General features: G+C 48.6%; 1 protein-coding gene across 13 annotated transcripts in view; it reads right to left on the bottom strand.

Annotated features, from left to right (window-relative positions):
• Window positions 1-7,264: 7,264 nt before the first annotated feature.
• NUP93 (nucleoporin 93) overlaps window positions 7,265-14,674 on the bottom strand; it is an 81,688-nt gene continuing 74,278 nt past the window's right edge. For all 13 annotated transcript variants that reach the window (XM_074583249.1, XM_074583250.1, XM_074583252.1 and 10 more), the window contains 4 exons: window positions 12,973-13,090; window positions 12,516-12,599; window positions 11,623-11,751; window positions 7,265-7,498 (listed from right to left, as the gene is read on the bottom strand). In XM_074583249.1, coding sequence (XP_074439350.1) covers window positions 7,388-7,498; window positions 11,623-11,751; window positions 12,516-12,599; window positions 12,973-13,090 — 442 coding nt within the window. In that variant the 3' untranslated portion in view covers window positions 7,265-7,387. The remainder of the gene's footprint in view (window positions 7,499-11,622; window positions 11,752-12,515; window positions 12,600-12,972; window positions 13,091-14,674) is intronic.

The raw sequence follows: 14,674 nt of genomic DNA, 5'->3' as shown, positions 1-14,674 counted from the left end.
CTGGTCAGGGGGAAAAAAAATAGCTGGAAGGGGTATCAAAGCTGCCGTAATGGGCACCGCTGCCTCCCGGCGCGCGATGCGGGCGGCGATAACGGGTTTGAAATTAAGTCCCAAGGACAGAGCAGCAGGGAAATGCGGTGCTGAGTTTGCCTCCGGCCCCGACCCAGGAACATTCGGTTCCCACTGGGATTTATTATGGAAAATGGGAGTAAGACTCCCACGCACCCTCGCCCTTCCCTGGGATACTGCCCCCGACCCAGCAGATCCCGTACATCTTGGCTGCGGCATCGAGTGTGCGGACGCGGGGAGGGAAACGGCCACTTTTTCTCATGGTGAAGCCAGGGGAAAGGGGGGAGTGCGACCCCGAGGGACGGGAGGGATGTCGAGGGGCTGGGAAGGGGCACAGAGGGGCCAGGGGACACGGAGTGGCAGCAGCCGCATCCCTCTGCGATTGCCCAGGGCTGGCAGCAGCGATGCCCACGCTCCCACAGCCCCCTTTCCCTCCTAACCCCAGGGAGGGGGAAACCCCCCAAAAGCACCCAGGGTTCCAAACTCCCCCAAATTTAGTTTAATACGCCCGATTTAATCCACCGCTTCCCATAAAAGGGTAGCGGAGGCCGCGCTGCCGCTCAGCGCTCACCCTACGGCCACCAGCAGCGAGGACAGGGGGAGGGACGGGCGTCATTTATACCCTGGCAGCCCGCTGTCACATGTGCTCTGAAAAGCAGTTACAGATAAGATCGCCGAAGACGGCGGGCAATAAAATTGGAGGGCAGCACCAGAGTCCATTTGAACTTCAGCACCCCCCCGCCGCGCTTTGCAAGTTAATGGAAAATTGGGGCTGCCCGCCCGGCTGCCTCTGGCCATCTTTTGCATTCATGCACAAATTTTAACCTGCTTTTTGAGGACTTGCTTTGTGTTGTTTGTGCGCGAGTGGCCAGATGTCGTCCCCGACGGCGTAAGGCCGGCGCGCACCCGCTTACCCGGGAGCTGGGGACAGGCAGCCCCCCCGCACCCCACCGCTCAGCCCCCCCAAACCCCGGCACCCGTCCCTCTGCCGGCCCAGGGGAGGGAGAGATGGGGACAAGGGGAAAAAACCTCGCCCCTCACGCCGCCCGCAGCGCTGTCCTGGTTTGAGCAGCACAGGATTGATTTCTCTTTCAGTAATTTTACTTTTCAGTAAGGTCTCTTCTAATGCCTGGGAAAACCGCACTTTCAGAAGACTCCGGTGCCTGAATTGGTGACAATATTTACTTTACCGCCAGCTCTGGGGTGCGGGTTTCAAGGTCTTGGTGTTTTCGAGGTGCGGGGACGAGGGGAAGAGAGACCTGGGCATTGCCCCAAGCTGCCAACAGGGTTATTTCATGCCATGAACGGCACATTCAGTATAAATTAGGAAGTTTGCTGAGGAGTTCTCTCTCTCTCTCTCTCTCTCTCCCTCCCCTGATGGCTGCCATCCTGAGCACTCCTCGCCCCGGTGCCGCAGCCCTGAGCCCTTCCCTTCCTCCCGCAGCCGCAGCGCTCGCAGGGTCCCACATTGGCTGTCCCTGCGGGGAGTGCACGGCTTCTGCTGGGGAACGGGCTGGGAATAGTCCTCGTGTAGTTTATATTGGTATCGGGATCAGTACTGGTTCTTTAGTGTTATTAATGTTAATTATTTAGTCTTATTCTATTAAATGTGTTTATATTTCAGCCCTCGGGTTTCCTTGTTTTTTCCCAATTCCCCTTCCGGAGTGGGGAGGGGTCACCGGGCGACAGAGTAATTGTCTAAACGACAATAAATTGCTGTGGGTTCCTCAAACTGTGACAAAGGTGGACACCGGCTTCCTCTCACAACAACAGAAGCAGCAGCAGACTCGTGCCCAGCAGGAATGGCTTTATTTTAGAACCTCATTATTTCACCAGAAACGCTAACTTGCCCAAATCAGCAGGAATCACGGAGTCTCTTAACCAGGGGGTATCTCTGTTAAATGCGGCGCGGTCAAAGATGCTCCAGGCGAGAGAGGAGACTCCAGAGAAGATGCTCCGGGTGAGAGACGAGACTCCGGAGGCCGGGCAAAGAGCGACGCGAGTGGTATGATGCAACCCTGGTGTAGTGAAATAGCCGGATAGTAGGATGCGCTTGTCGTCGGCCTGATTCACAACACCAGCTGCAGCAACAATACCGGGGCCGTCCGGCGCTGGGAGCGGGAGAGGAGAGCTCCAACCCCTCTGCTCGCACAGTGAGAGCTGCCACGTTGCTTCCGCAGGGCTTTCCCTGGCTTCCAGCCGATCCCCTGGACCATTCTGGCTATTAAACGCATCCAATGAACGTGAATCGAATTAGGCGGAGAGTGGTGCAATGCTTTCTACGCACCTTTCTTTTAAAGTTTGCCAAAGCGCTGTATTCTGACTTCAACAAAGTTGTTAATTGTCCCGTTTCCATCCCCGCGGAAGAGGGAACCTACCGTCCTGGGTGACACGGGAAGGAAGCAGGGACTCTGCAAACCCACCATGCGCAGCAGGACTCAAGCTTCTCGGCTGTGCAGGGAAGGAAACCTGGGAAAACAGATGGTTATTCAGGCCACCGCCAGCAGCCTTACCTGCCAGGGCCGAAGGCATCGTCTTCCATCTTCTTCCAGACACTATTCCCATCCCTTCCAACTTCAGAGCCAGAGAGAAACAGGACAAAAATGCCGGTACGGGGACATGAACAGTGGCCGCATTTGAGCGCGGTCCCACCCCAGGGACACACAACTAGAATTAACAATATCCCCTTTCTTTCCTCCAGGCTGGAAAGCAAAGAGCTGGCTGCTTCAAGAGGCCGGGGTTTATTAAGGTTGGGGAGACAAGTGTTGAGAGGGTAATAAGAACAACAACAACAACAACAACAACAACAACAACAACAACAAAATCATGATTTCATTCTTTCTGAACATAATTCCTTCAGCTCCTGCAAGGAACAAGGTCCAAGTGCTGTCTTAGACAAATGCAGCAGTGGCAGGAGAATGGAGGAGCCACCCCGTTTAGCATTTGTCTGGAAAACAAAAAAAATCAGGATGGAGATGCAGAATCTGCAGTCCGTGGGGAAACCCAAGCAAAGGCAGAGGAGCGGGGCCGTACCTCGCAGGCCGGAGGCAGTAACCTGACTGTAGGACCAGCTGAGCCAAGCGTACGCTGGGGTAACGGTGCAGGCACCGCTCTGAAAATACTTAGAAGAATGAATGTTGTTGGGGGGGATAAGAAAAAATAATAAAACCCCAAAACCCAAAGAACCTGAGCTGAGAGGACGGGACACACTGAGAGCGGCTGCAGGGCAGCGTTTAGGAGGGCACCCAGGGCACGGTTCAGCAGGGCTTCTGCTCCTTGGCACCCGTTAAAGCCTCACATGAGCTGGCTTGTCTTCCTTAGCTCAGTTTAGTTTTTACCAGAAGCCCACGGTTAACCCCCGGGCAGAGCTTTAACTTGTTTTTTCCTCCCCCCCGCCACTGGACAGGTAACATAGGGCAGATTCCTCTGCAACTCCCCCGTAAATCCAGACCACGTCAACTCCGAGCTGGTTTGAAGGACGTGCAGGATACGAAGCGTTCCGAACTGCCGTGCTGACACCACGGTGCTTGCGGATGTGAAACATGCACAGGGATGAGCCATGCAAACCCTGGAGAACGGACCGGGATGCGCTGCACGTTGCATCCATAGCGGGACGGAGGGTCACACACGCTCCCACGGCAAACACCTTTTCACTCCTTCCTCGAATCCTCTCTAGCAACACCAGCCTGAGCTGCGTTTGACTCAGAGTAACAAGCCCCCCCCTTAGGATGCACCTCATCTACCTGGAGGCTCTTCATTGCCGAGGGTTAGTCCCAGAGTAGGAAAAAGCAGATGGAATTACCCTAAATTTAATCTGCAGCATTCACCTGTACTTTTTTCGTGTACAAAGGGTCAGAGCCCTCCACTGACTTAGAGAAGATTTATTAACTTAATTAAGATTTATTCTTATACTCAGAATAAATTCAGCTCAGATGAACGTCCACAGATCTGCTGCAAACTGTGCCGGCAAACTACAAACACTGACTTGCTCAGATGTTGCCGCACATTATCCCAATTTTCAGTTCGACCTGTGCGAGTCTGCCCAAGCAGATCGAAGCCCTTTTTGTGCATGAGGAAAACGGAGGCAGCTCTCGCTACGCCCTGGACGGCACCACGCTGGAAAAGCGAGCATTACTCCCTGGTGTAAAGGGAGCGCTTAGTGACACCACCTTTGAGCAGGCTGCTCCAAACACAACCTAAAAATTCACTGACAGCCCGAAAAGCCCCTCCAGCAGAAGGAATACTTAGAAAACCAAGGCTAAGCCTTAGCAAGTCTGAGTGTGAAGGTACAAAGACCCAGGGGAGCAGAACCACGTTGTCCCCTCCAGCAGAATAAGTGTGGGGTGGAGAAAAAACAGTGACATCTGGAAAACCACGGGGGTGCCTTACTCGGCAAAGCACCAGTACGTGCGTCAACATCTACCTCAATGCAGCAAAGCCCTTGCAGTCGTGCAGAGAAGAGACGGGTTCGCCAAAGCCAGGCCCAGGCGTGGGGCTGGAACCCGCTGCTCTTGGGAACGCGGGAAGACGGACGTTCTCAACCTGCACAGGAGCAAGGAGAAATCACAGGGCAATCAAGAACAAATCGTTTAATTCCAACTACGCGTGGCACCTTCTGTTATACCCACAGCCTCTCACATCTTGCCTGAAACAGGGCTGGGCTTTACCTTTCCAGGGTTAGTCCCAGGGCTTTGACTCCCTGGGGTTCGTGTCCTCTGTCTGTGTATCACAGAAGGACCATCTTGGCTTTTCAAAGTATGAAATACCCCAGTTTCTGCCTAGCTTAGAGGGGACCAGAGGCTGGAGTGACAACCACTGAGCTCAAAGGGAGCAAGCTGCATACAGTCATCAATTTTCTCTTTTACTAACACCTGTGACAGCTGAGAAGCACTGGAAAGCATCTGCTACAGCCATCCTCCAAGGGCAGACAGGAAAAGGGCAACTTGCTGTGTTTACAAGGTCCCTAGGTTCAACGTTTGACATCAGAAACACACCAGTGAGGCAGCACAACAGCTCAGCTGAGCAGGGGATGGGCCAAAGGCAGGAGAACAAGGTCCCGCACACGGCGTCAGTGAGAGCTGAGCCCCAAAGGACTTCTGTCCCTACGTGGAGGGTGGAGCAGGAATTAGAGCGGGGAAGGTGGCTTTCACCCTTCCCAAACAGACTCCGGCAGACGCTGTCCCTCTCGCTCAGGTCAGCGGTTGCCCGAGGACAGGTACAGACTCGCCAGCCGCTCCGTACGTGAGCTGGTTTGATGCTGGGAGTGACTCGAGGACAGGGGCTGAGCGCCAGCAGGAAAAACACAGCAGCAGGGATTATCCGTACGTGGGGCAACCCTCCTCCAACCAGGTCTGGCTGCGAGCGTCAGGAAAGACGCCTTGCTCTGCCTCCTGCTTTTTGGTAACCTTCTCTCTAGGGAACTGGATGAATTTTCGACCAAGACATACCAAGAAGCACTCACGCAGCAATACGCCAGAAATATAATAACTAATAAAGTTTTCCACACTCACCTTTGACATTTTGTTAGACAATTCAATTCTGCCCCCCCCCGCAAAATAACTCCCTGGTAACTCACCAAGGCCTCTTTACCTGCAGGGTGTTGTCCAGGTCTCAATCAGCCTTCAGCTGCAGCAATCCCGACCGTGCTGTAGGAGCGCTCCGTGCCACGCATTCCCTAGCTATATTGGCTGGGAGCCCCAGCAGCCAGTTCGCTAACGCCGAGATGCGGTTTTGGGTGGCTCAGGCAAGCCATCCCTTTGCTTCCTGTCCAAAAGGTTGACAAAACTTATGCTAAAACGTTTCTGGTGGGAAAAAAAAATGATTAGGAAATTGTCATCAAGCCAGTCAAATATCACTCTATGCTGCTAAACTCAGACATTGCAAAATGGAGATTAATTCTCTCCCACGATAGCTATTAACATGCAAAGGTTGAAATCAGCCCCTAGAGGTTTTGTTGCCTGTGTTGCCTGTTCTGTACCCAGAACCACATGAGTTCTCAGATCCCAGTAACACAAACGGAACGAGAACAAGACAGCAGCAGTGTGGAAAGGCGTGTGTGCAGGGACCAACAAGAGCAACCACCAAAACTCCTCCCATTTCATTTCAAAGGTAGGCAGCCTACGTTCAAGAGAAAAGCTTATAGTATAACACACTCCCTGGGCTTTCACACAGAGTTAATTCTATCTCAAAACATTTAAAGCCAACTATTCTTTAATGCCCCTCGCTTCAGTGGGACTCAGGTTTCCCGCTAAACCAACAGTCATATCTACCCACGCCCAACGCAGCCACACTTGGACTTCTTACTTCTCCTGGTGAACTCGATACGGGATCATTTTGAACGCAACTGGCTAAAAACTCCTGTGTTGATCCAAAAAAATCTCTCCTACCAAAATATACCTGTTTCCCAGCCCAGCTGCTCCTGCAAAAACTTCGGCGGAGCTCCAGGATTTGCAGAGCTGTGTACATCTGAGACGCCGACCCAAGAGTTTAAACTTCGTTAGGCATAAAGGAGTCTCTGCAGCACACGGAGCTCATTTGCACCACATAAACACACACACACCCCACACAAGACAACATTATGGACTGACAACAGCGTGTCATGCGTGCAGTGCATCATAAACAGATTTTCAACATTTAACATGCATTCAAAAAAATAAACAGACCTAAAATTTGCAAACTGTATGTTCAGCAAGCATTAAATCACAGTTTTCTTCTCCACTTCCTCTTCTGCTATATAATTGCTCATTCACCTCCTTACTGCAGATCATAGAACCATAAAATGGTTTGGGTTGGAAGGGACCTTAAAGCCCACCCAGTGCCACCCCCTGCCCTGGGCAGGGACACCTCCCATCAGACCACGTTGCTCCAAGCCCCGTCCAGCCTGGCCTTGAACCCCTCCAGGGATGGGGCAGCCACAGCTTCTCTGGGCAACCTGGGCCAGGGGCTCACCACCATTATAAAGGATTTCTTCCTGATATCCAATCTAAATCTCCCCTTCTTGCGTTTGAGGCCGCTCCCCCTTGTCCTACGGCTCCCCTCCCTGACCAAGAGTCCCTCCCCATAATCTATGGCTTCTTTCTCTGCACAGCCCCTTAACCAATTCAGAACAAGTTCCTAAATACAAACCAATTTAAAAGAAAATGAATAGAAACATAAAACCACAAAAACCGGTGAAAATGAAAATGTCAAAAACAAATAGAAACCAAAGAAATTTATTTCCATCAACAAAAATACAGAATACAAAACGATACTGGTCCCACCCTCTGAACGCACTAAAGACAGGCACGGGATGCTGCAGCCCTAAGCAAAAGCTTCTCGGCTAATTCATAAGGACCTCCATTTGCACCAGTCTTGCGTTGGTGTCTCCCGATGTTCTGTAAGGGATCATCCCCGCAAATGTTATCAGTGCACGAGCTTGAGATCGAAGTTGCTAAAAAAACAGAAAAATAAAGCACAGTTACTTTAGCATCAAAAAACCCCACAATGAAAGCCGAGTTAAACACTTGCCTTTTCAAACAAGCAAATGTAACCTTTATTTCTCAGAGCTGCTCTCTGGATAATATATCTCCGCATTTGGAAGGAAATCCAATTATTTCCTTTTGCAACCATTAAAAGCATGTCGAGTCACCCTTTTGCGTAAAAAAAAAAAAAAAAAATCCCATTTATTTAAAATTACCCAAGAAAAAACATTTTCAGCAACGTGGGCCGTTGCTGTACTGCAGCAATCTTGTAATTTCTGCAGGGAGTGGGCTTTCCCAGGGCAAGAGGATTCTTTTCCACAGTTATAAACACCGTCCCTGATGCCCATCTGGGAAATTCTACCCCTTTTTCGGGGTGATGTTAAACCAGTCGGTTATTCAATTGCAACAGAGGAACTTTGGAAGCTGATAACGGAAAAGCCGGGATGCTCGTGTTTGCTTCAAGACACTTAACACCAATGCCGTGGCTACTTAATGAGGTGGCCCGAAAATTACTTGTTCAGTTCCAGTCACAGCCAACACTTCTTCTAGTCTGCTTCCAAATCTGTTACAGGGCGAGGTGGTGTAATTATGTCTGACCTCCTGCTTTTCAGTGGAGGTCAAAGCAGGTGGTAGATGAAAAAAGCATGTCATGGTATCTGACTCTTTGGAATTAAAATATTAAGAACCAAAACCTCTCACTGTGACTAAGAAAGGCTTAGGAGCAGTGCAAGTTACTGTTCCCTTTACCTTTTCGGTAGCAATGATACTAGAGCCGGTCTATTTTTAAAAATCAAACCAACATGACAGGTTGCAACACTTCAGGAAGAACGGTCAGAGGTTTGCAGAGGTTAAGAGCAGCCTGGAGGTCTAGATGTTCTATTGGCTGTAATTACTTAATGCATGTTAGTAAAGTAAGATCACAAATAAATAATAAAAAAAAAAAAAAAAAAAGAATTCCATTCCTTTCATGACCTAATTTTGCTGCCGAGATAATGCCCTTGGGCTGCTCCAGAGAGCTGGCCACCCTGGGTCAGGGCAGGGAGCGTATGACATTGCTGTCATGCACTCCCGGCATCTGGGTCAGGGCTGTCACCGCGGCCATAGTTTCCAGCACCGCAGTCCGGGCTTGCGGCAATCTCTGCCTGAAATCCAACAAAATGGAGCAGGCCAAGCGGGACAGGACTTTGCTCCCTCATTCCCAAAATTAATTAATGTATATACGTTAAAAAAACAAACAAACAAAAAAAAAAGAGACTCAAAACAAAGTTTGGATAATTTAATTATGAAATAAACAAATGGATAAAATTCCAGCTCCGACTCCAAACCCGATAATTTCTCAATAAAGCCCATTTGATCTCCAAAGCGGGACAGCAGATGTCCTAGCAGAGAGCATCGCTAGGTTCAGGGGGCTCCCCAGGTACTATTCCTCTCCACCCTGCTGGCTCCACGCTGGTCCTGCCAAAGCCCCTCTACCCCCCACCCATTCCAGCAGGATCCAGTCAGACCAGTGCGTGGCACCAGAGGGCAAATTCAAGAGCCATGTGTTCCTACTCTGGGGGACTCCGTTCCCTGCTACGCACCTCAGTCTTACGAACAGCTACTACCTCTCGTTTTCAAATTCTTCTGATGAACAGAGTGATTTGAACCTGTCTGCTCCAAAGGATCTAGAGAAAACCCAGGGACTTCAAAGGACCTGTTCAAATAAAGGTGCTTTTTTGCTTGCACTGTCTACTGGGCAACACGCCGACACTGTTAAAGCTTCTGGAAGAACCTGATTTCTCCTAAAATTTGCTTCCCCGTGGAAAAAGGAAAAGCCGCCTTTCTCCCAGGGAAGTTCAACAGAAAAATTCTTGCCAAGCACAGCCTGCAGAAGCTCATATCGGCAGTGAACCGGGAGATTTTGCTGAAGAAAAACCTCTCTTCTCACATTCGAAATGTCCTCATTTCTTCCCACCACGAAAATCCCCCGAGTTGCTCCCCAGAAGCAGGGAAACTGAAGTGATCTAGATTCCCTGCTCCCGCAGTCTTGGAGGAAATTCTTCAGGGTAAGAAAAAAGGGGAACAGAGCCTAAAGCTATTCTTACCCTACCTTCCATGTGCCCATGCCTGGTATTTTTCTGCACGTGCAAATCTTTAGGCAGCTGGGAGGTACAGGGCTGTACATTTTTTTCTCTCTAGTTAATCCTACATTAGGAGATTTATGCTTCCTTCTGACATTACAGTCACATAACTATTCTCTTACCACCTCCCTGGCTGCAGAGACAGCAGCCACTTTTCCCCTCTGACCGTTAAGCGCAGTGTTTATTGCCCACGGCAGCCAGATTCCACGACTCAGAAACCCCGTGTCTCCGACACCACTGACACCCCGCTGCCAGGAGATCCTACCGCAAGGCCAAAAGCTTGATTAACAAAACCGGAAGCCTGATAAAACAAAGCTTTCACAGGTTTTTTGCAAGGTAAATCATCAACTGATCTCCAGTAAGAGCACAAGAGCGCAGAGCATGTTTATGAAGCACGCTCGCATTGAGCACGTTGGTAAGAGGCGCGCTGTTGGTAGGACACGATGTCGCAGTGGCTTCCTTCTACACAAACTCCTGCCAGCAAAGCTGCTGAGCCCATCACCAAACAGCCCAACAATCTTTGGTAGGCCACAGCGATGGTATTCATACTTAGATGGCACCTGACAGCATTACAGCCCTGTGGAGATGGTAAATGCTTCTACGTAAGGCACAAGACTGAAACACAAACCCAAAATAAAAATCTCACGTGGAAAGCAAGGAGCTGAGGCTGTTTGCTCAGTGCTAACCTGGGGAACACACAGAGCAGGTAACAGGTTGCCTTAGCCTGGGACTTCTTCACACGTGCAGAATTTAAGATGGGAGAAGCCCAAGCAGCGTGCCTTCTCCTCCCGTGTTGCGGATCTAGAGCACAAGCGCAGTTGCAAGGCAGGATCCCGCAGCTCACCCACAGACAGCACCCCGCAAAGGCTGCATCGTTACGTGAGCCTTTCATTTTCTGATGTAATTTAGAGACGCTACTAAGACTTTTACCAATATTGCAATTCACAGATCAAAGGCACTTTTGCAGATGACTAAAGCCTGGAGCAAAGCTGGCTGGGGCCCGAGTTTGTTTTCATTCTCAAAAGGAGTTTATATTTATTTCTTAAGCTGTAAGATGGGATGAGTGGTTTGGTCAACTTGGTTTTCAAGTGCCTGTGTCAGCTTTAACTTAATAAGACCTACAAGACCAAAGCCGAGGACAGCTCAGCTGAGAACCCTTCTGCTCGACACAGCATGTTGACAGGCCAGTGCCCACAAATCTGTCTGTGCCCTTTAATGAAGTGGCACCTATTTTGAGGCTTGAAGGCGTGGGCTCCCATAGTAGGTGGGGGAAATGCTTCAGCATCGACTTTAGCAGTGAAGTCAAACCCACCGTTGTCAGCCATTCAAAGCAGGCGGGCAGACCAAGCACCACCGCCCCTGGAAGCTGCTCACTCTGCTGCAGAGGCAGCAGAACACCACTGGCAAACCGCTACAGCCATTCGCCACGTGAATGTACTTGGGCATCGGGGTGTATTGCTCAAGGGCACTTTGAAAATGTCAGCCCACATCACTACAGAAGCGAGTCAAGGAAGGGGCTTTCCACCAGGCATCAGTTCTGCATGAACAGGGTACTAACTCAAACGAAAGGAGTGGAAATCGGGTTCTTGAAAAACAGCAGCTCAGTTGTCAAGGCAGCAGCAGCAACCATCCTAGAGACACCGCACTGTCCACGTCTGTTAACTGTTTAAGAACCCACCAAGAAGCAAACTGAACACTTGTTTTCTCTTGCTAGGAGGTGGATATATAGTGTAGATCTTAATTAGCTCAGTGACATTTAGAGCAATATCCTTTCTTTACACTAAGCTGAAGTTATGAGAGCCTAGTCTCAGGACTAAGTAACTGAGCAAGCTGAGTAGTCTCAGACTCTAAGTAACTGAGCACTCAAAAGCAAAGACCATGAGAGATTCACAGTTATTTGAAGCCCAGTCCCTTGAAATCAGGGGAAAAAGTAACTAGGAAAACTTGTCAGACAGGGAGGATTACAATCTTACCGAATCTCTGTCTTCCATTACCCGCTGGGGTCTGGCAGGAGTGGCTGGGCTGGTGCCTTTCATCCTCTTATACTGGGTGAATAAAATATTCATGGTTGCAAGCAGGACCTCTGATAAATTGTGCCTGATCTACGCAACGAAGGGGACCAAAAAAAAAAAAGAAAAAAAAAGAGACACATTGCAATGAAAAGTGGGTTGACAGAATCATTACCCTTGCTACACGCTATCAGAAAACCAAGCAATGGTAACTATGGTTGGTATTTACTCATAGAATAGGCACACATTTAACAGTTACCCCTGCTGTGACTGTACTGCCTGGCAAAAAAAAGTTACCCAGAGTTTTGAGACAGAGGCATACAATGGCTGCACCTTCATGTTTGATAGTTCTGATAAAACCCAAAGTGCCTGAAGACAAAAAAACTCCAAAGCACCCAAATACACACAAACGCTGTCTAAGAGAAGCGTCACCCTCCAGTTAAAACAGTTCAAGAGGAATAATTAACCTTCCTTTATGCTTCATCTGCTAATACCCAACTACATGAATGCCTCTAATTTGGAGGGAAGGAAACACGAGACCCTACAAAAGTCAGCAGCACAGCTGAAAGTTTTCAATATTCTGAATTCTTGAATCAAACGCAGTAAGTTCAGAGAGATTCACGTCGGCAGATGCCTTCCGCAAAATGGAGACAGGATTTCTGGGTAGGGAATTCTAGTGCTCCAAAGAGCAGCGCTAAGGTGAAAATGTTGCAAGCCAAGAGTCTACTTGTACAAATGCAAAATAATTCCATCCTATTTCCCCATGAAAGAATAAGAATGATGAGATGACAAGGTTTTAAGATCCCTTTAACACAGCAAAAGGCTTTTGGAAGCTAAAACCAAGAAGTATTACCTACCTCATCGCTGAAATTCCGGAAGGCAGCAACCCTCTCCTCCACGCAGTCTTGGCTAAGAGGTACGAGCTTTAGGCGTTCGATGATCTTCAAAAACAAAATCAGGAATCAGGATAGATAATCAATGTTCTATGTACCATGTACTAATAAAGTACAGTTTTGAAGTGTTAATGGAATGCTCTGATTCCATTCACGAGAAATCATTTCATTGTTATTTATTGGTTTATCTCCCGACTTTGTTAAGCAGTAGGAATACTTTGTTCAGTGTCTACAAAACAGCTCCAGAAAGATCTTCCTGATTATTAAGCAACAGGGAAGAAATTTTTAAGTTCCTATAGCACTGCAGCACCTTCTAAGTCATTAAATATAAATTTTTGCTTTAAGTGATGTTATTTGAGACATTCTGGGCTTTCAAGGGCATTAGGAAGGCTGCACTTCAAACAGAACTCTTGAAACTTACATCAAAGGCCCTGTCAATGTGACCGGCGTGATACTCATCAAAAAACGTGATTAAGTCCAGCAGAAGGTAGAACGTGGAGTCAATGGATTTCTTTGCACTTATCCCCTGAGCTTTGTACCTGAAAGAAATTGTATTACAATTTTCTTGTGCAAAATGGCAAACACATTTATAAACGTGCACTTGCAATTCTTGGAAGCGGCGACATCAAGCCCAAGGACAGAAGGCATCTAACAAAGGACAGCTTTAATTTTCCCTCACCAGGAGGCAGAATTTGCACAGGTTGTGGCTTTTTTTTTTCCACCCCCACTTTTAATTTTCCATCAAATCCAGCATTTGCTTCCTGTTAAGTGTTTATACTTCCCATATTCAGGGGGCACACAGCGCCAGGAATGAGAGACCTGCAAGGCAAGCACTGTACAAGCGTGTTTAACATGCTGCTTTACAGCGGACAATTCCCCGGCACAACCGCCTGCTTCGGGCAAGAAATTAAGAATTAAAAACGGATTAGATGCTTGTGCGTGCTCTTTCTAGCTACGCCTGCCAGGAGATGAACTGGAGGGGCTGGCTGCTCTCTCTCCTAACAGCACGAGGTCAGACAGGAGCTCCTTCAAGGTAACAATAAGAGCGGTCAAGTGCACAGTACGCAGAAGAGGAAGCCAGATAATGACCAGAAAAGGCCAAGAGCGTATCTGCCCTGTTCCAAAACCATCACAAGAACTCACAGGAGGAAAGCTGTATCGCTACAGTACTGTCTGCGGCACGGTACATGAGGAAAAGCTCTCCATTACGTTTAATTGGCAGGAAGATGAGCTAATCAGAACCGTGCTGGCTTCGCAATCATGAAGGTTTGCAGCTGTAAAGTGGCATTATTGAACAGCAATATTTAGCCCCGTCATGCAGATCAAAGCAAGGAGCAAAACAAAGCCCATTACGGCCTTTGTTGAAGCTGAAATTCAAGCCCTAGGTTTAATTTTCCTTAACTACCAAATGAGTCTCTCACTAAGTCAATACGGCATTAATTTTCACTCAGCCTGCAGCCTGACGAACTGAAGGAACAGCTGGCTGAAGCAGTGACTGGCAACTGCCTCTCGTCAAAAGAAGAAAGGCAAAGGCCTCTAGCTGAAATCAATGCGTTTCTGTATTTGTCTTCCCAATTTCACAGAGCCGGCAAGTGTGCTCAGTTCATTTTCATTCCCTCCCCACCAGAATGGTTGGGGAAAAAGCAGTAAGACATTTCTCGCAGGTACCCACGTTTTGCTCTAGTAAAATACAGGAATTGTCTTCGGCAGTCACTGTGACAGGATGCACCAAAAGAAGACGATTTAAAAACATCCCAAAGCTATTTTGCAATTACAACCTTTCAGGAGCAGATTATTCCTGACTTCTAGCTGCTAATGAATCTTAAGCACTGATGTCTCTCAAACACAGACCCTCATTAGCACATCAACACTGCAGGTGACGTGCCTTTTGGTCACTTCCATTTCTCTTTTTTTTCTGAACACCCCATGGCGCTTTCCTAAAGTAACAGGCTGGGGAAACGAGGTCCATTGGTTACGTTAGCCACATACACACCTCAGCTTCAATGTTCCCTTTTCAGCTTTCATTAAAGCAGCAGCAAAATAAAGTTTGCAGACAGCTACTGAACTTGGCGCTCTGTTGTTAGAACTCGGAATTACTGGTTTTGTAGCGCTCTCTCAATACT

Source organism: Larus michahellis, chromosome 4 (genome assembly GCF_964199755.1).
Source record: "Larus michahellis chromosome 4, bLarMic1.1, whole genome shotgun sequence".
Classification (NCBI taxonomy): domain Eukaryota; kingdom Metazoa; phylum Chordata; class Aves; order Charadriiformes; family Laridae; genus Larus; species Larus michahellis.
Note: the sequence above shows the minus strand (reverse complement) of the source record. Positions and strands in the feature narration are given on the sequence as shown.